Consider the following 23,611-nt stretch of genomic DNA (forward strand, 5'->3'; position numbering starts at 1 on the left):
TCTTCCTCCTTTTATTTAACTACCTTTATAGTTATTTCAAAGGGCAGATTGAGAGATGAATGCTTTTCTGATAATACTACTTTATAATGTTCTAACTTTTAGAGATTGGCTGTAGGAGAACTCACGGAAAATGGTTTGACATTAGAAGAATGGTTACCTTCAACATGGATTACAGATACTCTTCCCCGAAGATGTCCATTTGTGCCACAGATGGGAGATGAGGTACTTTAAAATTTTTAAAAACAATCTTATCTTTAAGCCTTTTTTTTTATATAGCTCTTGAAACAGAACTGTAGAAAACTATAGCAGTCTCATGAAGTATCTAATTTTTAGATGCTTGTAAGCTTTGTATGGAAAAACTGTAATTAGGAGGAAAGCTCTAATCTTTTTTGAGGCCACTTGCCACTTTAAATATTGCAATAGCAAAAACTAAATATTGTAAGAGAATGGGAATTGTATTAACATTTTAAAAACTAGTATTATTTTTAACAAGAGGATTCTATTGCCAGTTTTCTTTTCCTTTCTAAAAATATTTTTTTTTCTTAGCTTAAGGCTTAAATATATAGCATGTTAAAGGAAAAATGCAATTCAGCATTTTATTTCTATTTAATTTTATTTCATAAGTTTTCATTTAAATACAATGTTTATAATTTATTTATTAGATCTTTAAAAATATTTATTGCCTTAGAATAAGGAATATTTCATTTTTTAAAAAATGTGATTGGCCATCATTTTGGACTATGCACTTACGAATTTGAAATGAAAATGTAAGATCTTAGATCAAAATTTCCCACTCCAGGGTTCATGTGTTCTTATTTTATGCATAGATGTTCAGAAGCAGAGTCATCTGGTATCCAATAGATTAGCAGTAATAAATTAGGAAGTACAATATGAGCTTCTTTAGCAAACCACACTAATGAGCAGTAGAAAGTGGCAAGTGACAGTGGACAGTAAAAAAAAAAAAACAAAAAGAAAAAACAAGGGGCGCCTGGGTGGCTTAGTCGGTTAAGCGTCTGACTTCGGCCCAGGTCATGATCTCGTGATTTATGAGTTGGAGCCCCCCCTGCACTGGGCTGGGCTCTGTGCTGACAGCTTGAAGCCTGGAGCCTGCTTCGGATTCTGTCTCTCTCTCTCTGCCCCTCCCCCACTCAGGCTCTGTCTCTATCTCTCAAAAATAAATAAACATTAAAAAAAAGAAAACATATAATGCAAGAGTAACTCTAAAGAGCAGTCCAAAAAAACTCATTTAGAGACCCTACTAAAGAAGACTTGAAGTGCACAGAACATTCCCGTGTTGTTGTAATTGTACGGTGATAGGTTCTAACAGATCCTTGAGCATCAAAGAAGATGCTTGGTTAAATTATATTTATTATTTCCAGTAAATTATATTCACTATTACTAGAAAGTGTGTAAATCCTTGTTAAATAACTTTCTTTCAGTATGTTAAACTTGTCTTTTTGATCATTGATGCTTAAACAGGTAAGTTCTCATTATTCAGCAAGCACTATTCCTTCATATGAAATTTCAAACAACTGGAGCAAAAGTATGTAGAATAATGGATATCCCAAAATGTTACTAAGAACTCAGTAACATCTTTAAAATTTTAAGCAGCATTTCTTAACAAGCTCTATTTTTTTTTTTTGTAGTGGGAAGAATAGGTGGTGTCAGACTACTACGTCAAGTACCAGTTTACAAGATGGTAGTCAAGTGTCAAATTTGACCTTCATAAAATTGGAACAAATATATGCCTTGTTCTCTTTTTAACAATAAAATATATTTATATAAATACATTTTTCATGTTAAAGTTTTCTGCATATGTACATACCACTTGCTACCAAAATAAGTGAATAATAAACTGATGGTGACTCCTACTTACAATTTACTTTGTTATACAACATAGGTCAACTTACTTTGAATCCAAAAATAAAACAGTGAAACAAACAAACTGCTCATTTTATCCTCTTAATGTGTAACCAAAGTAATGTTATTTAGAACACTTTGTTTATGATTAAGTGACATTAAGACAACTTTAGGAAAAGAAGGGGAAAAATAACAAAATACTAGAATTTCTTTCTGTTCAAAGAACATTAAATTCTCTCCTGCAATTTTAGCTGATACCTTGCATCTTGGGTTAAAGGAAACATTCAAGTTTTAAAACTGTGACTTTATTTACTTTTTAGGTTTATTATTTCCGGCAAGGACATGAAGCATATGTTGAAATGGCCCGGAAAAATAAGATTTATAGTATCAATCCCAAAAAACAGCCGTGGCATAAAATGGAACTACGGGTATGGTGTTTATTATTTAAAAAGTTCCAGATTATGTAGAAAATTGTATTGAATGGTACTCTTTTCACTGTAAGAAACTGTTCCATGAAGATACCTTTTTTAGTTGAAGCAGTCCTAGAGAGTAGAAGGTATTTAATTTTCAGAGAGACACAAGTTTGAATTTATATATTCCTATAGTTTATAAATTGGGTACAAAATGTAATTATAGAGAAAATTAGTACTAATGTCTAACGTAAACTTTGTATGTGTATTTCTAGATTTATCAGACAGAGTTCAAAATTATGTAGAGGTCTTTGGAACTATATTGGAAACTTTTATTTCAATAAAGTTTTCCCCTTTATAAATTTTTTATTTATTTTTTAATGTTTATTTTTGAGAGAGAGCTTGAGTGGGGGAGGGGCAGGGGAGGCACAGATGATCTGAAGCAGGCCCTGCACTGACAGCAGTGAGCCTAATGTAGGGTTCAAACCCACAAACCGTGACATCATGACCGGAGCCAAAGTCAGATGCTCAACTGACTGAGCCACCCAAGCGCCCCTCTCTTTTTAAACTTTCTGTTGAGATATAATTTGTGTACTATAACATGCACAGATCTTCAGTACACAGGTCAACAAATTTTTACATGCACAGGATAATCACCACCTAGATCAAGACAGAAATGAAGAAATGTTTTAATTATTTTTATCAGTTTATTTTGTGATTTATTTTATGAAGATGGTTTCTTATTTTTTATATCTTTTTTCAGGAACAAGAACTGATGAAAATAGTTGGCATAAAGTATGAAGTAGGATTACCTACCCTTTGCTGCCTTAAACTTGCTTTTCTCGATCCTGACACTGGTAAACTGACTGGTGGATCATTTACCATGAAGTAAGGACTATTGAAAGAGGCAGTGGTTTCTTAGTATTGTAGATTGTTTTTCAAGATTCATATAAATTTGAACTTTTAGATATTTTTAGGTATGTGACCTAATCAATTTGTTTCTATTTGTAATTAGATACCATGATATGCCTGATGTTATAGATTTCCTAGTCTTGAGACAACAGTTTGATGACGCAAAATATAGGCGGTGGAACATAGGTGGGTAATTTATTTAGAAGCCATACATGTTCGTAATTTTTTTAATCTAATAAATTATTTACTATTTTTAATAATTTAGAAAAAGATAATCAGAGAAATCTTCTTGCCATTTGTGGGAACGTTGATAGCAAAGTAAGATATGGTGTCAGGTATTTAACAGTGGACCCTTCAATGCAAGGATTAAGAGTACTGACCCCCTGCATAATCAAAAATCTGTGTATAACTTTTAATTCCCCAAAGAGTTAACTACCAATAGCTTACTGTTGACCAGAAGCCTTACTGATGACAATTAATACGTATTTTATATATGTATTATATACTGTATTCTTAAAATAGAGTAAGCTAGAGAAAAAATATTAAGAAATAGTAAGGAAGAAAAAATGAATTTACAGTACCGTATATATCAGGGAAAAAAATCCATGTATGAGTGGACCCACACAGTCTAAACCTGTATTGTTCAGGGCTCAATTCTCCTTTAAATATAGTTCATGCTGAAATTCTAAACATTTTCTCTCTCAGATTTGGTAACTCATTAGATTGTTTATAGCTATTTCTTCAGCTGTTTTATGTGTTGACTTAAATTTTCTTTTAAAAATATAATAATTCAAAGTTGAAGCAGAAGATGTCTTCCAGTTCATAATGTTTAATAATTTGGACTGGGGCCAAAGCTAAACTGACATTTTCCTTTCCTTTGTTTAATCTGTTAATAATCTTTAAACTTAATATTGTAATCAAGACTCAAAGAAACTTTAAAATTCTTAAAAGATTCCAGACATTTAAGATGTATTCATTTATGTACACATGGATGTGCAGTTCATTAGAGTTGGGTTTTTTGTTTTTGTTTTTGTTTTTTAATTTTCAAATAGGGGCACTCTTTGGAGTGGTACATATATGGCATATTTGGTTTGTAAAACCACATCAGTTGATATGCCAGTCCACCTCTCTTCCAGTGCCATTGGAAGGCATTGGCACGGTGATTTTTCTTGTTTGGTCATGGTAAACTTAGAAATTTACATATGTGTGCTCTAAAAAGAAAAATTAGAGAAATACAGTTTATCAAAATTAGGGACATGGGAGCTATCAAAAAATTTACATTCCATGTAAATTCTATTACACCATTTTTCTGGAAACTTTGAAAGGTATGTTCCATCATATAAGGAAATGAACCAAGGAAGAGAAAGACCTGGAATCCCCTCCCCTCCACCAGGAAACAGAAATCTAGAACAAGAAAGAGCCAAAATGAATTCCCAGTAATAGTCCCTAGAAGTCTCAGGATAGCATCTGTCTAGCAAGATCTATAAAATGATAGTTCAGAAGATGTTGTCCTCTAAGAGCAGTCTTTAGAAAAAAAAGAAAATGGAACTGATGAATTATCTAATGTGTTTGACTTTGTTGGAAATTAAGTTGAGGAATGTTTTATAATTTAAGCCTTTAGAGAATGTGGGAAGACTTTATAAATACAGAGAAAACCAACCACAAACAGTGAAGCAGTTATTATACAAAACTATAGAAGAAGGGAATTGTATGTTTGGCTTTGTAGCAAACATAGTGCTGATAAAAACAAAATAGATTAAATAAAATACACATAAATTGTTTATACAATTATATGGAGAGGTCAATACTTAATGTCTAAAATTAATGAGTGAAACCATAGCTGTATACTCATTTAGAAGTCTAAATAAATTCAAGAAGAAATCTTTGCAAGAGTTAGAGGTTTTTCTTGGTTTTGGTTATAAGCCTTTGGTACACTTGGTTGTTTAAACTATTTGAATGTGTTACTGATAAATTTTATTTTATATATTTTTTTTTATTTTAGAGAGCATGAGTAGGGGAGAGGGGCAGAGGGTGAGAGAGAAGAATCTTAAGCAGGCTGCATGCTCAGCATGGAGCCCAACACAGGGCTTGATCCCATGACCCTGGGATCATGACCTGAACTGAAATCAAGAGTCAGACACTCAGCTGACTAGGCCACCCAGGCACCCCTAAATTTTATTTTTTTAAAGACCTGCATCTGCCAATAAAATGCAGAACAAATAGTAAGTCAGAATTTAGGAATATTCCAGAAATGAGCTGATAACCTATGTCTTCAGAAATGTTTAAAGTTTACTCTGAATGGTGTACTCTATTCCTTGCTTAATTTCATTGTTATTCTGTAGTATTGTTTGTTGAGGTTAGACATACATTATCCAGTTCTTCCTCTTTAGCATAATGTCATCAGTGTATGTAAGATCATAAAAAATAGCTTTTTGAAACTCATGTTTACTGTAAGGTTGTGGTGACATCAAGAATGCTGTTTGTTAATTATATGGTAGCTTCTCACTAAGCTCAGTGTCACTAATATATATGCATCTGAAGAGCAAGTAGAGATCTGATCTGGTAGTAGATCCTGTTTACTGCTTAACATTGGCTGTTAGAATGCTTGAATCTGCATTTGGGTCCCAATGCATACCCATTCAAAGTTAGATATAATTCAGCAACATGCACTTGTGTTCTATTAACTTACTCCTGGCTCCAGTTTCCCTGTTTGTCATTAAATTTCTTTTAACTTTTTTTGTTTAGTTTTTTTGTTTGTTTGTTTGTTTTTTAGTTTTTAGTTCATTTTATGCTGTATGTCTCCCTAAACTTCTAAATCGTTTTTTTTGTAAAAAATGAGAATATAAACAAATGCTTGCTTTTTTGGGTTTGAGAATGAAACTTATTCAGATGAGTTCTAAAATACCTAATTTGTTCAAAGTCACACAGATAAGTTATTTGAACTCAAGTCCTTCAGACCCTAACCTATGCTCACCAGGAGAAAACCACTCTGTACTGTGAAAGCAAGGAAGAGGAAAGAGGGGCAGAAAGGAAGACTTGATTTACAGTTTTCATATGACACAGAAGGAAGTTGAGAAGATAGCTTATTGGGTCTTTTGGGAAAGCAGTTTTAGTAACATGACAGTAGCTGAGTGCAGTTGGGTAAGGAAAGAGACACAAGGAATGATGTCTAGTTTACAAAGATTAGTTGTTTTTCTTTTTGTTTCTTGTTTTTATAGGAAAGGGAAAGTGAGTATATATAGGAGTGTTACAGCTTCAGGGTGATTGACATGAAAGGGACCAAACAGATTGGATGTTTTATTTTTGTTTCTAGGCTGGAGTCTTGATTGTTGGAGGAACTTGCCTATAGGAAACAAGAAAATAAAGATAGACTCTAAATACTTGTTGGGTAGAAATTATCTAAACTGTGCTTTTATTTGAATGAAAAGTTTGGGCATAGTCCTAATGATGAGCTTAAAATTCTAGAATGGTAAAAATGCTTAAGAGTGAATTTCTCCTGGCCCTAATAAATATAAGAAATGGTACTGGAAACTGGTAAGTCATACTGATGTGTTTATTAAGTAAGTTTTTTTCTTCAATATTACTAATTTTATTTATTATTTGTTTATTTTGGAATGTATAGGTCACTTTTTATATGTTTTCTGAAATTATACAGGCAGTTTAGATTTGGGTAAAAAGGAGTAAGTACAGCAGCAGTACATTTCAGAGTAATGAGATGGCTTTTATTCTTATCCAGGTGACCGTTTCAGATCAGTCATAGATGATGCCTGGTGGTTTGGAACAATTGAAAGCCAGGAACCTCTTCAGCCTGAGTACCCTGATAGTTTGTTTCAGTGCTATAACGTTTGGTAAGGGAGTGTTTGTTGTATTTTAGTTCAGCTTGAGTTACTTTTAATATTTTCCCCCATCTATTAATAAAGTGACAAAGACACTTCTTTTAAACACTTAATGTTATTTTGTAAAATTTACAACACAATATTTAGATTTTTTAATGTAAGGATTTTCCTTCCTTTAAGCTGGGACAATGGAGATACAGAAAAGATGAGTCCTTGGGATATGGAGCTTATTCCTAATAATGGTAAGTGTATGTTAGGCTTTTTGTGTCTGTGTTACAAAATTAGTTTCTTAAATAAGGAATCTGATTTGCTGACTTGCTATTGCGTAGGGTTGTTATGAAGAGCAAACAAAATATTCAGCAGTTATTTATTGCACACCTGCTGTGACCTTGGATTGAAGGTAGAGATGGCATAGCATTGAACATGATAGACATAATCTTTGTCCACTTGGAATTTATAATCTTACAGTGAAGATTGAAATTAGTTAATTATAGCAAAATATGAAAATGTTTTGCTAATTATTGTTCCCTCCTAGAAGGTGAGCATTTGGGAGCAAAGATTTTTTTTTTGTAACTCCAGCGGAACACTTAAGACTATAACAGAATATTAAGATTCAGCTTTTTGAGTGAGACAAATACTCATACCCTGTCTCTGCCATCTTCTATCTGGTGTCATCTTGGCAAGTTCCTTTTTTTTTGTTTGTTTGGTTTTTTTTAATATTTATTTATTTTTGAGAGAGAGACAGAGCGTGAGCAGGGGACGGGCAGAAAGAGAGGGAGACACAGAATCTGAAGCAGGCTTCAGGCTCTGCACTGTCAGCCCAGAGCCTGACACGGCTCGAACCCATGGACCATGAGATCATGACCTGAGCAGAAGTCAGACACTGAACTGACTGAACCACCCAGGCACCCCTTGGCAAGCTCTTTAAAAGACTTAAAACTTCAGATTTTTAGGACTTCAGCCTTTGAAATTAGGTAAACTAATACAATACAGGGCTGTTGTGAGAATTAAATGCCATCATGTGCATAAAGAGCTTAATATAGAGCCTGACACATGTAAGGGCCTCCAAGAGTAGGTAGTTTGCTACTAATAACAACTGTCTTCTTGCATATGGCCTGATATATATTGCCTTAGGATTAGGGAGTCAGATTTGGGCAGTAAGCAGATCTCTTCCTGGAACTGAAAAAAAGCCGGTGTGGGTGAAGCCTGTAGATTGCATTTTCCTTCTACCTCAGTGCCCATTTTTGTTTCTATTTTTTAAAAAATATCGCACACATAAGTGTATATGCATAAAAGGACTTAAAAAGCTGTATATTCCAGAATATTAAGAATGATTATTTATAAAGGTTGGGGATTTTTCCCAATGTGTCACTTTTCCTTTCAGGTAAGAATAAAGACTTTAAAAAACAAAAGGGAGGAGCTCTTGTGACATAATAGAAATAATCATTTATAATGGAGTTGTTCACTAGTTATTGTATTCTCAAAAGTCAGAGAAAAGATAACTTGGAAATTTAACCCAGCTGGTAAACCTTAGAGATGATAAAATCATGCTCATACATTAAAACTAGTTCTTTCTCAAAATTATCGCTTTGAAAATTTAATACCAATAACATATTTTTTTATCTCACTACTAAATTAGAGCTGTTTGAAACTATAAAATATCTCATACAACTTGTAACATTGTTACATGGCTTATCTTCTGATTTTATTTATCTTGTAAGCTTGAGTTTGAAGTCACATTGGACTATATATGAGAGAAGTGATGCTAGTCAGTGTTGTAATGCTTGGGGTATTTCTTGAAATGAATTAGTGGCATTAATTAATACGGTATTTCCTACCTAAATTTATCTGTGGGTGAAGGGGGTGATTTTTGTTGGTTTTGTTCTGTCCTGATACATATACACACATGCACCTATGGAGTTTAATTACATTTTGTAAGAGGAAGAATTTTGTATACAAATAGTGGCATATTTTCCAGTGTTCTCTGATGAAGTTTAGCTTAAAGGAAAAGGTACTTGGCAGATTTGTAAATTTTATGTCACCATCACCTCCTAACGATACTGTTAAAGATTCAGGTATGCAGAAGGCATGCCTTCATCATTTAAAAGCAAGAAGCATAAGAATCATCTGTTAGTATTAATAATTCTCTGTTTCCACATTTTAAAAAGTTGAGACTTCGATTACAGTATTCATGAAAAACACCACTTTAGTTCAGTTTCACCTTGTGTATGTTTTATCAAAATAAATATGAAGATTATATTATAAAATTCAGAAAATCTTTAATTTCTATCATTTTACAGAAATATTTGTCCTTTATCTGAAACTGATAGTAGAGCAAGTTGTCTGGTATAATTTTGGAAAAGTAATTATATACCCATCTAGAGAATTATTTATAGAATTAATGTTTTAAAAATTAATGTTATTGACCCTTGAAACATACTTCTCTTTAATGAAAAAAAGGAATATACTTACCAGATCTTTACAAGATTATACTTTAGGTTTTTTTGACAATATCAACTCTTTGTAAAGATAACCTAAATATTAACAAATAACCTAAATATTAGCAAGAAAGACATATATTAACTAAATCTGCTTTTCTTTCTGTGTATTTCAGCTGTATTTCCTGAAGAACTAGGTACCAGTGTTCCTTTAACTGATGTTGAATGCAGATCATTGATCTATAAACCTCTTGATGGAGAATGGGGTTCCAATCCCAGGGATGAAGAATGTGAAAGAATTGTTGCAGGAATAAACCAGTTGATGACACTAGGTAAATAATAATAGTAACACAGCAATGCAGGACAAGCTGGCAAAAAGCAAAGGAAAGGAAAACTGTTAGTATTTGAATAAAATTTTTCTTCACGGTGTCATGTCAGTGGTTTTCAAATATTATTAAGTGGAGTGTTTTTTTAATGAGGTATTACATAGAACTCAGATATCTAGAACAGGTAAAACTGGAATTGCTCTAGGTGAATTTTAGAGTGAGGGCCCCCAGAAATGCCAGGGATACCTCTGAAAAATCTGGATCCTCCAGAACCCAACTTGAAATCCCTCAACATATTTAAGCTGACATGATGTGAATTGGGAGAGTGGGGCTGAATGCTGAATTATAATTATATGAATAGCTGTACCAGTTTTCCCCTTAACTTTATGAATATATACACAAGGGAATACTTGCAAGGTAATAGGAGAGAATGAAATGCTTTTTCTCATATGAAAAAAAGAAAAACAATGGCCACAAAATGTTTGGTTATCTGAATTAAGGGCTTCCAAAACAACTCTAACTGGTGTGGTGGTTGGTAGCAACCCCTTCTGTCGATAGGGAATCAAGCTTAAAAGAGGGAAAAATGATGAATAAGAAGAGGAAAATACTCTGGAGACACATATTGGATGATATTTTCATTTGAAGTCTTTTTAAATATGGCAACACTTCATTTAAAGAGTCTATAAATATAATCCTAAATAATTTTAGTAGTAGTTTAGCATAAGAAGTTGTCTTATACTAAATGTGGATAAGCAAAAAATAGAGAGTGATCTTTATCAGGTTTTAGATTTTACCAGTTTACTGTGTGCCATTTGGTCAGTGACGTTGAGTCAGAGACTTCTGGATCTGTTCTTCCTCTGTACTTGTCTGATATTTCACAGAATTATGTTGTTAAAGTAAGGTAAGTTTTTGAGAAAGGTTACATTTGAATGGAATGTGTTATTATAGTGTTACTGAATGATTGTGAAAAACCTACAGATTCAGGACTGGCCATGTTTTAAGTATAGAAATATATGTATACTTAATAGGTCAGATTTATATATTATCTGTCATGGCTTTTCTTCTAAGAAATCTGAATAACAAATATCCCTAGAATTTTGCAGTATAAATATAGATGTAATAAGAAGTGAGACTCTATTATGCTAGCTAAACTGTATGTATTTTCTATGAAAAGACAGTGGCAGTCTAAGGGTTATATGAATCAGAACTTGTCTTAACTCAAGCAGAATTGTGAAGTCTTGTTAAACCATGAAAATTAAACATACAAACTAATTTTTTTATTCTAGATATTGCTTCAGCGTTTGTGGCCCCTGTAGATCTGCAAGCCTATCCCATGTATTGCACTGTAGTGGCGTATCCAACGGATTTAAGTACAATTAAACAAAGACTGGAAAACAGGTTTTACAGGTTAGAACCCATTTGCTGTATGTAGCTACTACCAAAAGAATACTAAATGATCCTTGGGTGTTTCTCAAACTTTAATGTCCATACATATCACCTAGGGATTTTGTTAAAATGCAGAGTCTGGTTCAGTAGTTTTAGTAGGACGTGAGGTTCTGCATTTCTGAGTTCCCTGGGATGCTGATGCTCCTGATCTATAGACTTGGAATATGGTTCATAGATACGGTTTTTTCTAGTTGCTAATGAGTGGGACCTCCCTGTCTTCATACTGTATTTTACAATTCAAGCCAGAGTATTTCATTTCCCACAGACATCACATTGAAATATTTGTTCATGGATTTTTTCATAGAACAATATTAAAAAGTTGTGGGGTTTTTTTTTCTTATTTTGCTTATAAATACTTAAGAACAACAAAGTTAGGAAAATTAGGGTATTTTTCATAGCTGTACTTTAGCTTGAAATATAGAGTTTAAAAAAAAGACGTCTAATTTAAATTAATTTGCATCTTCTAGTTAGCGATTTGAGTAAACATTGAGTTCTAATCTGAGACACCCATCGTAGGCTTATTGCCTAGAATATGTTTTTAGAAAAGTGAATTTAAGTCTATAGTTTTCACATAATGAAATCATATTTCCAGTTTTCATGACTTTTGCTTAAAAGACAACATTTTAATTTAAATCAGTGCATTAAAAAATTTCTTTGTGGGGGGTCCCTGCCTGGCTCAGGTGGTTAAGCATCTGACTTTTGATCTTAGCAAAAGTTCCCACATTAGGCTCCGCTCTAGGAGTGAAGCCTGCTTAAAAAAAAAAAAAAAAAGTTTGTGAGCACTTTCATTTTTTTGCAGTTCTTTACGTTACTATTCATTTTAACTTAGGGGAATTTTTATTCATATTTCATATATTTTGATATAAAATGTGCCTTTGGTTCTTTTTATTCCTTAAATTATAATTCTGATTTGGTACTTTCTGTGCCTGCACTGAAAACACCATTTATTATTCCTTAACTTACTAAGCAAGGTTTTTCAACAAAAGCATTATTGACATTTGGGAGCTAGAAAATTTTTTATTGTGAGGGGCTGTCCATACCTTTACCCTTTGGGTGCTAATAGTAGCCCCTAGTTGTAAAAAGGAAAAATGCCTTTAAACATTGCCAACTAAGATGTTAAGACTTCAGGTTCTAAAGATTTTTCTGATCTTGTTAGGTGCTTCTGCTGTTGGTATATTGATATTTGTCAAAAGCATAGAGATGAGGAGGAAATCACAATGATGTGCGCCTCCCAGCCATCTTACCTTCAAAGTACACTTCTTTAAATCTTTTTTAACATCACATGTTAGAAGTTTAAGAGAAAAGGGAGTAGTTATTTTTAACTATATCCTTCCTTGTCCCTAGACCCCTAAAATTGCTAAGCCTTAAGAATTGTACTTAGTGCTTCAGAGATGGAACAAGATAGGGGAGGAAAACGGGAGAAAGAGTTGTTCCTATACACTAATTGTTGGATTACAGCTAAAAAGATAAGCTCCTGACATCTCCCACTATTGTTGTAAATGTACTTTCTCATAGAAATACTACTTAATATGGTAATTGCTAACGTGTAGTGTTTTTTACGGTACTTTATAGCTTAAATAGGCTTTATTGGCAATTGCTTAGCTTAGTAGTCACTTTAAGAAAAAATCTTGGAACACAATCCTTACATAAATTAGAAACAAACTGCCTGTTTTTGAATCTGGTAATAAAGACCTGAGTTATGTTATTTAATAAAATGATGCCTTCATGTGCGTTTTCACTGCTTCAAGTTTTTTGTTTTTCCTTTACTTATTGGCTACAGATTTCTTGCAGTTTATGGTTTTCCTCTCTGATACCTCTGGTTCAGTCTCATTAAACTACTACTGTCAGTTTGCCCTGCTGGGCATTAATCTAATACCTTATTTTATACAGTTTTCTATAGAGTATCCTGAAGATGCCTGTGATTCTGTTACTAGAATAAGTCTTGCAATGCTGTATGAAAAGCACACAGCTTTCTGTATGCTTCTGTACCCACAATTGTATATAATATTTGTAAAATTACATATAATTGTGTTTCTGTTCACACATCAGTATCAGTAATATTTTCTGAGCGTTTTCTTCTTTGCTATTTTAAGTGGGACCATATATTGGATGATACTCTAGAAGTCATTTTTGGATTTTTCTTTACTTTCAGAAAGAAAAGAAACCACTATTAATAGTCTAGTGTGTCTAATCTAGGGTGACATTTTCTATGCAAATACACAGTTACTGTTGCTACTCCTTTTTTTCCCCTGCCCAAATGAGATATATATTTTTTCAGAATAATTTTTTAAGTGGTGAGTTTTGTAATTGAATTGAGACTGCAGTTGAAAAGTTGGAATGTCTTGGTTTTAAATTGTGTGGAAATATTTCTAAATAAAATGAGGCTAAGACTTCTGTATTTTGTTTGTTTAAGGCGAGTTTCTTCCCTAATGTGGGAAGTTCGATATATAGAGCATAATACACGAACATTTAATGAGCCTGGAAGCCCTATTGTGAAATCTGCTAAGTTTGTGACTGATCTTCTTCTACATTTTATAAAGTGAGTAGTTTTTCCACACTTAATTATAATTAATTAATGTCAATATTTTAAGGTTTAAAAATGTCAAAATATAAAATGCAATTATTTTTTATATGTATAATGTTGCATGCTGTGCTATAAATTAGCTCCACTCAAGATAGGAAGCAAACAATGTCTGTCTAAACACTTAGTTCATTGACTGATATTAATTATGAAGTCATAAAAGTTGTGTTACAGTTATATTCTATAGTTAATATTAAAAAATATGAATCATTCTCTAAATCTAGCTGTTAGATAATAATAGTAAGGGGTTAAGCACTTATAGAACATAATAATGTTTTACCTAAAATAGTTCTAAACCAAATAATAATAATACAGGTGGCAGATATCACTATCTGGAATTAACAGTTAAGAAAACAGTTGTAGAGATTTACATGTTTAATTTACACAGGAACAGAGTGTCTGCCATCTAAGAATTTTTCATCTTAACATTATATTGCCCTTGACAAGTTTGTAAATAAGTATTTATGTAGTCCAGCAAGAAACTAAATTTAGCTTTCAAGATTCTTCTTAAAAGTCAGGTTTACTTCCTCATTCATTAATTTCCTACCAAGAATGATAACTGCAGCTCTTTAAGGGAGTAGCTCTTTTATTTTTTTATCTTAATGAATTTTATATAGCCACAGAATGAATTGAGCTTTCTAAACTGAAGCCAGAGGAATGACTCAGTGGTATGTTTTGTCTAACATACCACTCTTGAGTTCATACTGAGGTTATTTAAATTGGATAATTTTTTCTGGCTAAGAAAAAAATATATTTTATAATTTAAGTTTAAATACTCAGCTGCTGACAGCTTTCATTTTTACATGAAGATATTATTGAGGCTTTTTTAAAAACATCTCCAATTTCATTCTCATTACTCAGCATAATCATAGGGCCCCCTTTTGTGGTATTAGTTAGGGGTTTTTTTGTTTTTTGTTTCTTGGAAGTTTTTTGGTAAAGAACGTAGGTAATTTCAATATAAGAAAACACCAAAGAAAATTAGTAAGATAAATGTTATGCCCTACTCTCTACCTTACTCTGTAAAGAAATCTGTTGCCTTTCAAATGGTTTGGGGGCTATTTTTACTATGCCTTTTTTTTTTATTTTTCCCCAGTTTTAATGGGGAAACTAATTGAGACTAATTAAGGATTAATTACCCCTGGAAGATTGTTTACATAACTTAGTTATAAGGCTTATAATATTTTGCCAGTGAAGTTTATAGTCTGTAATTTTGCTATATGTGTGTGTATGTACATTTCTCTTTTCCAAAGAGGAATCAATAGAATTGCGTGATACAGTAATTTCACTTTAGTGAAATAATTTACATGAAACAATTATTTTTATATTTGGAATAGTCTATAAAATATTTTTCAAACTGTTACTTTGAAATGCCTTGTAAGAATAGATTAATGTTTAAAGCATCTATATTTTATGTATCTAAAAATAAACCCCTGCATTTTTTTAGAAGTATATAATTTGTTGGGGCACCTGGGTGGCTCAGTTGGCTGGGCGTCCGACTTCGGCTCAGGTCACGATCTCACTGTCCGTGGGTTCGAGCCCCGCGTCAGGCTCTGTGCTGACGGCTCAGAGCCTGGAGCCTACTTCAGATTCTGTGTCTCCCTCTCTCTCTGCCCCTCCCCCATTCATGCTCTGTCTCTCTCTGTCTCAAAAATAAATAAATGTTAAAAAAAAAAAAATTAAAAAAAAAAAGTATATAATTTGTTTATACATTTTTAGCTAACAGTAACTCTTAAATATTAGGTATATCTTGAAATTTTTATTATACTTTGAGTTATTTCTCAAAGTTTGAGATAACTCATAACTTTGAGTTATTGGCCAAATTTCAAGCAATAGGGTATATAATGAGGTGATATAAGAGATAAATGAGATAGAAATGTGTATTTATCATCTTAATACAATTTCATAGATAAATTTTAAGTAACTATAAGGAAAATAACAAGAAAATCCGTATGAAAGTTTAGATGGGGATTACTTCTAGCTTATGAAAGTGGGGTTTTAGGTACAGGAAACATGGGTTAGGATGTTACAGACAAGGTAGATATCGATAGATTCAGAAGTTAGATGAAAGCCATTCTAGGGACAAGGAGTGTGGCATAAGGGGTAGGAAAGGGTAAGGAGTTATTAACGGAATTAAGCAATTTATACCAGGTGAATTAGAAAGTACGCGAGCAGAAGTAATAAGGATACAATGCTATAAGCATGAGTTGGAGCCAGATCATGTAGGGCCTTGAATGCATTTCTTTTTTTTTTTATTTTTTTTTATTTTTTTTTTTTCAACGTTTTTTATTTATTTTTGGGACAGAGAGAGACAGAGCATGAACGGGGGAGGGGCAGAGAGAGAGGGAGACACAGAATCGGAAACAGGCTCCAGGCTCCGAGCCATCAGCCCAGAGCCTGACGCGGGACTCGAACTCACGGACCGCGAGATCGTGACCTGGCAGAAGTCAGACGCTTAACCGACTGCGCCACCCAGGCGCCCCTTGAATGCATTTCTAATATTAATTGATAAGGAAGAGACAGAAAGCCTAAATAGCAGATTGATTGCTACAGCTGACCAACTAAGAGGTGATGAGGGTTTAATGTATGGAAATGAGAAAGAAGCAGAGACCAAGAGATTTTGAAGGTAGAATCACAGAACTTGGCCAATGATTGGGTTTATAAGGAGGCAAAGGAAGGAATAGTGAAAAATCATGCATTACTGTGAGAATGGTAATGCTGTTAAAAATAGGAGGAGGAAGAGTGGGGAGTGAAAATTAGGTTTAGACATGTGGAATTCTAGATGATGATAGGAATCTCAAGAGAAGAGTCAGACCAAATTATAGAATTCAGAATTCATTTACACAAGTAAGGTTATCAGGGCAAAAGCTGTAGTGTCAAGAAAAGATGACTAAAGGACAAAATTTTAGGGAATGACTATAAATATTTAAGAATGAAAGGAAGAAGGAATTAGAAGACAGGAAGTATCTTAGCTTTCCTTTGTGTATTGAGGAATGAAAGAGGGCATCACACACACAGCAGCAACCTGAGCAAATACTGGGAGGTAAAAATTGGGTTTGGTGTATTGAAATAGGCCAGAATGGAAGCTCCACATAGGGTGGAGGGGCACGGGCAGGTGTGTGGGTATAGGGTTTTGGAGTTGACCAATGAAAAAAGCGTTCCGCTTCAAACTTTATCTTAAAATCTGGTTTTGTTAACAGATTTAAAGGAAAAAAAATAAAATCTCAGGACTCTAATCTTATGTACTAACATTTCCTTGCTGTTTAGGGATCAGACTTGTTACAACTTAATTCCACTGTACAATTCAATGAAGAAGAAAGTTTTGTCCGATTCTGAGGTATTTAATATTTCATTATGATATTGATATTGGTCTTTTTCTATATATATATAAAAAGAAATGTACACATAGTAGTTTTCAGGTAAATGGTGTAATGAAAATTATTTTTGGCTAATGCTGTAGTTTCCAAAAAGTGGTTCAGCATTTTTTTGCTGTAGTTATTAAAAATATTGTGGGGGACTCTCTAATGAGCCCATAAAGTATTCCAGCATATACATTATGGGTTTTCCAAAGTGTAAAAGTGATAATTGGTATATAAATAACTATGGTAGATTCTCTAAACTCTAAAACATGTAATGAAGTCTAGAATGTTTAGTGAATCTGATAAACTCTTATTTCAAAGGAAGAAGAGAAAGATGCTGATGTGCCAGGAACTTCTACCCGAAAAAGAAAGGTAAGATTTTTTTGTTTTAGCAGAAATACTTTATATGAATTAAAATGTATTAAAGGCAGTTTTTTAACTCTTAGTATTTTTAAAGACAGATTAAGTATTACTTCCAAATCATTTTCCATTACAAAATACATGGTTTTCAGAACTAGGTGAATAATATTTTCTATTTGAGTTACTGTATATGACCTAATTATTTGAGATTGCATTAAAAATACAAATTGTACTGTATAAATGTTACTTTATTAATTTTTTATTTTAATATATTTGAAGCTTTTATACATTTTATTTTATTAATATATTGAAAATTTTCATTTCAGGACCATCAACCTAGAAGGAGATTACGTAACAGAGCTCAATCTTACGATATTCAAGCATGGAAGAAACAATGTCAAGAATTATTAAATCTCATATTTCAATGTGAAGATTCTGAGCCTTTCCGCCAGCCAGTAGATCTCCTTGAATATCCAGTAAGTATTTTTGAAAATATTACCTTACCTGTCAGCTTGCCATATATCTCACACATGACAGTTAGCTATTTAAGTTATTTCTTATGGTTATAGTTTATTTCTTCATTATTAAATACGTGTTCTCATCTATTTGGCTAAATGGAGCATCTAAGTTGAGTAGTGTGGTATTTAAAACAGAAAGAACCCCAGATTAAGACTCTGAAGTATTAGATTATGGCCCCAGCACTCCCACTTACCAGCTGTGCAACTTTGAGCAAGTCATTTAGTTTGTTTATCTGAATATTATTTTTTACTATTTTCTTTCTCAGACTAATTCTAAGAATTTATTATGGCAGTTACAGGAAACAAGAGTAATAATACCTAACCTTCCCTACAGGGTTATGGATGAAATGAGAACACATTAAAATAATTTTTCACTTGTAGCACTATATACAAATGCAAGGTGGCATAATTATATTTATGGAATTCAAGGTAGGGAGGTTGAGTAAAACTGATCTGAATATTTATTTTTGCGTGCAGTCTTAGCAATCTAAATATAGTTTAAAGTGATTTTTTTTTTATTCCTTTATTCAGTTATTAAAGGTTGTACAGTTCAGGTAACATTCATTTGTGGTTTCAAATGAAAATAAAAATGAAATATTTTATAAGAGATCATGACCCAAACGTGATATCATCTGACTTCATTAATTGTTTTTTATGTGTGTGTTCTAATTCAAAATGATGAATGAAAATAGAGAAATTTCATCAGTAGATAAATATCATAAAATGCCTTTTTTTTTTGTCATTTAAAGATCGAGAAACCTGGAATCTTGAATGTACAAGATAAACTTTTAATTCCAGCAATGTAATAAACTGGGCTAATTTGAACCCTATATTCCAAAAAAGTCATAAAGAAGTAAGCTAATGCTACAGTACTCTGGTTTTCAATTCTCTTTGCTTTTGGAACCTGTGGATTTCCCTTTGTTTCTTACAAGCCCAGCTATGTATTTTAGAAAACATTATAGTTTATCTCGTGCTTGCAGGTGTTTGTATTCTAGACTTTTCCCCAGAAAAGAAGAGATAGATGTAAGCTTTAATGTTTTGATTCTAGAGGCACAAGAATAACATGACGTAGAGACAGAAAAAGCCATGCAATCCACGCTGAGGAAGGAAATTAGAACCGAGACCCCCCCCCCCCGCTCCCCAGGACTGTTGAAAGACTTCACCCTCGATGAAAACAATAGTATGATTCCCTCCACAAGGAAAAATATCTCTGTTGTTCTGATGTCAGGAGAGAAATCTCTAATAGCTGGCTCTACGCATAGATTTAGAGCCTAAATTTACAGTATCCATGTGTGTAGAAATTCATCAGAGGGAGAAAAAAACCAAACCCTAAACAAAGGTGAATTAATGATAAAAAGAAATCGCAAACTATATGAGGGAGTGATCCATCATAAATACTACAGAAACAACAAGTGGAAATATTAGTACCCTCTTCCCCAAAACTTGACATAATAGATTATTTCTGAAATACTATACTTTATCAGATATAAAACACCAATGACTTATTTTATGCATCACCAAGAAAGGAAAAAATGCTGCCAATGAAACTTGGTTGTTATTTTGGTTTAATAGATAAATGGAGGTATAAGAAGCATAAGGAAAAAAAGACGTTATTTGAGGGGGAAAAGGCAGATATTTTTAAAAATTTAAACTAAATAAGGGGACCTGGGCAGCTCAGGCGGTTGAGCATCTGACTCTTGATTTCAGCTCAGGTTATTTCAGTTTGTGAACTCAAGCCCTGTGCCATGCTCTGCGTTGACAGCATGGAGCGTGCTTGGGATTCTCTCTCTCTACCCCTCCCCCCACTTGCATGTTCTCTCTCCCTCAAAATAAATAAATTTTAAAAAATTTTAAACAAAATGGAATTTCTGAGAATGAAATGTGAAATAATTGAAATGAAAACTCTGAAAGAAAGGAGATACAGTAGATAGGATGAAAAAATTCAAAAGATAACTTACAGGAGTTTCAGAATGGGAGAGGGGCAATCTTTGAGGAGTTAATGGCTGAAGGTTTTCTAGGTTACATAAACATTTGACAAAGCATGACTCCTGAACAGGATAGATATGAAAAAAAAAAATCTTTACCTGGAATAATAGTGAAAAATCAAAACTCTAAGTACAAAAGAAAAATGTTAAAACAACCATACAAAAAATATAGAAGAGACCTATTCTCATGACTACATATAGTGTTACACTTGTGCATCTGGAATCTAAACGTTAAAGCTTGTATCTTTCTCTTCCTTAATGGAGAAAAGTCCAGAATACAAACACCTGCAGAGAGAGTGTGTGTGTGTGTGTGTGTGTGTGTGTGTGTGTGTGTGTGTGTGTAAAAAATATATATATGATAACAATACATATATTTATATATGGATACAGGTATAGCTGACTCATTGTTGAACTGAGGGTCATGTTAAGCAGCTCTCCAAGATACACAGCTATTTGTTGACAAAGTGAGGACAGGAGCCCCTATTTCCTATATCAGGTGCATCAGAGCTTAGGCAGTGTTCTTACAGAATAACTAGTATATAAGAATGTAGTCTCTCTGAGGTACTGAGGTATTCAAAATAATGAGAACAGTATTTAGAGGTTCTCCTTCTAGCAGCCAAAAGTATTAAACAAATAGAAGAAGCAAGAAAAAATTTTAATTTGATCACTTGTCTCTTACGTTACTCCTTGATGGAGGGAAGTGTAAAGACTTAGGATTATTTGCTGTTTTTTATTATTATCACTGAGAAGAGAAAATCGGATTTATCTGCTTTTTATACTTCAGAATTAACTATAAGTTAACTGCCAGCCTAACTGTACTAGAATATTTATGGCAGTCATATTCTTCATATTTCAGCTTTTGTATGAAAATGTTCACATTTTGAGTTTAGTCAAATACTTAAAGCAGGATTTTAAAAATTAAAATTTTTTGATGGAAATCAGCATGCTAAATAAATATTCTACCCCATTTATTTAACAGATACATTAAATGGTTATCATATAGTGTATGGAGTAACAGAAACCCAAGATATGAACCAAGAAGAAGTGTTCTATATAAATATATTTAACATTTTCCTAAAATCTGCAAAGTTTATAGAGCCAGTATGTCATAATATTCAGTATCCATGTAATTGTAGTTTCTGTTGAAGTGGTTAGTTACCCTTAAGGAGAGAGAGAGGTTGCACAGACACTGTTCAAATGACGTTACCATTGCATAAAGCAGTTTTCTAACTCCTTTAACTTTGCTGCCCCCCCGAGCCCCTCCCCCTACAAACTATCTTAAGAATCAGGGTTTCAGTCTTTGGAATGTCTTTTTTTTTTTTTTAAGGTCATTTATATGATTTTATTACACAGGAAAATCTGAAATTACAGTTTTCACTTTGGATATGTTATTCTTTTCTATTTCACTTTTTTAAACTTTGTTTTTATTTTAAATCCAGTTAGTTAACATTCAGTTAGTTTCAGCTGTACAATATAGTGATTCAGCACTTCCATACATCACCCTGTGCTTATTAAATAACCACAAGTGCATTCCTTAATCCCTTATGGTCACCATTAGTTCTCTATAATTAAGAGTCTGTTTCTTACTTTGACACTCCCCCCCGTCACTTTTTTCCTGTTGCTTGTTTTATTTGTGAAATTCCACATGAGTGAAATCAAATGGTATTTGTTTTTCTCTGCCTCATTTTGCTTAATTAACATTATACTCTCTAGCTCCATTCATGTCATTTCAAATGGCAAGATTTCGTTCTTCTTTATGGATGAATGATATTCCACTGTATATATAGACCTTCTTTATCCATTCATCAATAATACTGCTATACACATAGGAGTGCATATATCCTTTTGAATTCGTGTTCTACGAATTTACTGGGTAAATACCCAGTAGTGTGATTGCTGGATTGTAGAGTAGTTCTATTTTTAACTTTTTGAGGAACCTCCATACTGTTTCCCAAAGTAGCTGCACCAGTTTGCATTCCCACCAACAGTACATGAGTGTTCCTGTTTCTCCACAGGAGTGTTCCTGTTTCTCGCCGACACCTGTTGTTTCCTGTATTTTTGATTTTAGCTATTCTGACATATGTGAGGTGATATCTCAATGATGAGCATCTTTTCACATATCTGTTGGCTATCTGTATGTCTTCTTTGGAAAAGTGTCTGCTTTTTTTCATTTTTAAAATCAGATTGTTTTTTGAGTGTTTTATAAGTTCTTTATATATTTTGGATCCTATCCTTTATTGGATATGTCATTTGCAAATAGCTTCTCCCATTCCATGGATTGCTTTATTTTGTGTATGACACCAGTATATTTTGATAATTTTGTATATATTATAAATACCTGATCAACCACTTAAAAGATGTATTCATAGAGTTATAGTCATAAACACAGTACATAAATCAAATGGAATCTGTTCAAGTGACCAAGGAAGATTGGGAAGAAAAGTAAAAAAACAGCAGGACAGATGTAATTGAAATCATTACAGAGTGTTTTCCAGCCACAGTGGAATCAAACCAGAAATAAACAGGAAAATCTCTAATCACTTGATTGATGACTAAATAAATATATATTTCTGAATAATCTGTGAGATCGAAGAAGTCTTATGGGAAATAAAACACATTGAACTAATAAATGAAAATGAATACAATATAAAAATTTGTGGGATGAAGCTAAAAAATTGAGGAAAACAGAGAGCACTAAATAGTACATGAGAATAGAAAAAGTCTCGAATCAGTCATCCAAGCTCTCTCCTCAAGAACCAAGAAAAATTAAAATTAACCCACAGTGAGCAGAAGAAAGGAAATAATAAAAAGAAGTCAATGCAACTGAAAACAAAAACAATAGAGAAAATCCATAAAACCAAAAATCTCGTTCTTTGAAAAGATCTATAAAAGTGACAAATCTCTATTAAGAAAAAAGACACAAGTTGCTAATATCAGGAATGCAATAGAGGATATCACTACAGACCATACAGATACCAAAAAGATAAAAAATACTACAGGCAACTCTACACATACAGATTGGACATCATAGGTGAAATGGACCATTTCTCAAAGTACAGACTACCACAACTCCCCCAATAGAAAATAGATCATTTGAATAGCCCTGTAACTAGTAAGGAAATTTAATTTGTAATTAAAAGCTTTCAAAAAAGAAATGTCTTAAGTCCAAATATCTTCACTGGACAATTCTACCAAAATTTAAAGAATTAACACAAATTCTACATAGTCTCTTTCACAAGACAGAGAAGGGACTACTTCTGCACCCATTCTGTGAAACCAGTATTATCCTGATTTTAAAACTGGACCAAAAAAATACAAAAGAAAATGCAAAAATTCTCAATAAAATATCAGCAAATAGAATTCAGTGATATATACAAATGATATTATACGATGACCAAGTGGGTTTTTATCCAGGGATGTAAGGCTTATTCAATATTCAAAAATGAATCTGTGTAATTCATCATATTAAAGGAGAGAAGTCTCCTTTATGATTGTATCAATTAATGCATATGAAAAAGTATTTGACAGAATACACATTTGTTCTAAGAATGCACATATTGGATATGGGATTAGATGGTACAGT

The 23,611-nt window shown here is 32.9% G+C and overlaps 1 protein-coding gene across 3 annotated transcripts in view; it reads left to right on the forward strand.

Annotated features, from left to right (window-relative positions):
- The window catches only part of PHIP (pleckstrin homology domain interacting protein), a 138,469-nt gene that overhangs the window by 100,708 nt on the left and 14,150 nt on the right, over positions 1-23,611 (forward strand). For all 3 annotated transcript variants that reach the window (XM_019442703.2, XM_019442704.2, XM_019442705.2), the window contains exons 24-35: positions 103-222; positions 2,181-2,288; positions 3,034-3,158; positions 3,286-3,368; positions 6,919-7,030; positions 7,199-7,260; positions 9,633-9,788; positions 11,069-11,189; positions 13,642-13,767; positions 17,074-17,143; positions 17,487-17,537; positions 17,852-18,001. In XM_019442703.2, the coding sequence (XP_019298248.1) occupies positions 103-222; positions 2,181-2,288; positions 3,034-3,158; positions 3,286-3,368; positions 6,919-7,030; positions 7,199-7,260; positions 9,633-9,788; positions 11,069-11,189; positions 13,642-13,767; positions 17,074-17,143; positions 17,487-17,537; positions 17,852-18,001 (1,284 nt within the window). The remainder of the gene's footprint in view (positions 1-102; positions 223-2,180; positions 2,289-3,033; positions 3,159-3,285; positions 3,369-6,918; positions 7,031-7,198; positions 7,261-9,632; positions 9,789-11,068; positions 11,190-13,641; positions 13,768-17,073; positions 17,144-17,486; positions 17,538-17,851; positions 18,002-23,611) is intronic.

The sequence above is a fragment of the Panthera pardus genome, unplaced genomic scaffold, assembly GCF_024362965.1.
Source record: "Panthera pardus isolate Hobbes unplaced genomic scaffold, ASM2436296v1 HiC_scaffold_17, whole genome shotgun sequence".
NCBI classification, from domain to species: domain Eukaryota; kingdom Metazoa; phylum Chordata; class Mammalia; order Carnivora; family Felidae; genus Panthera; species Panthera pardus.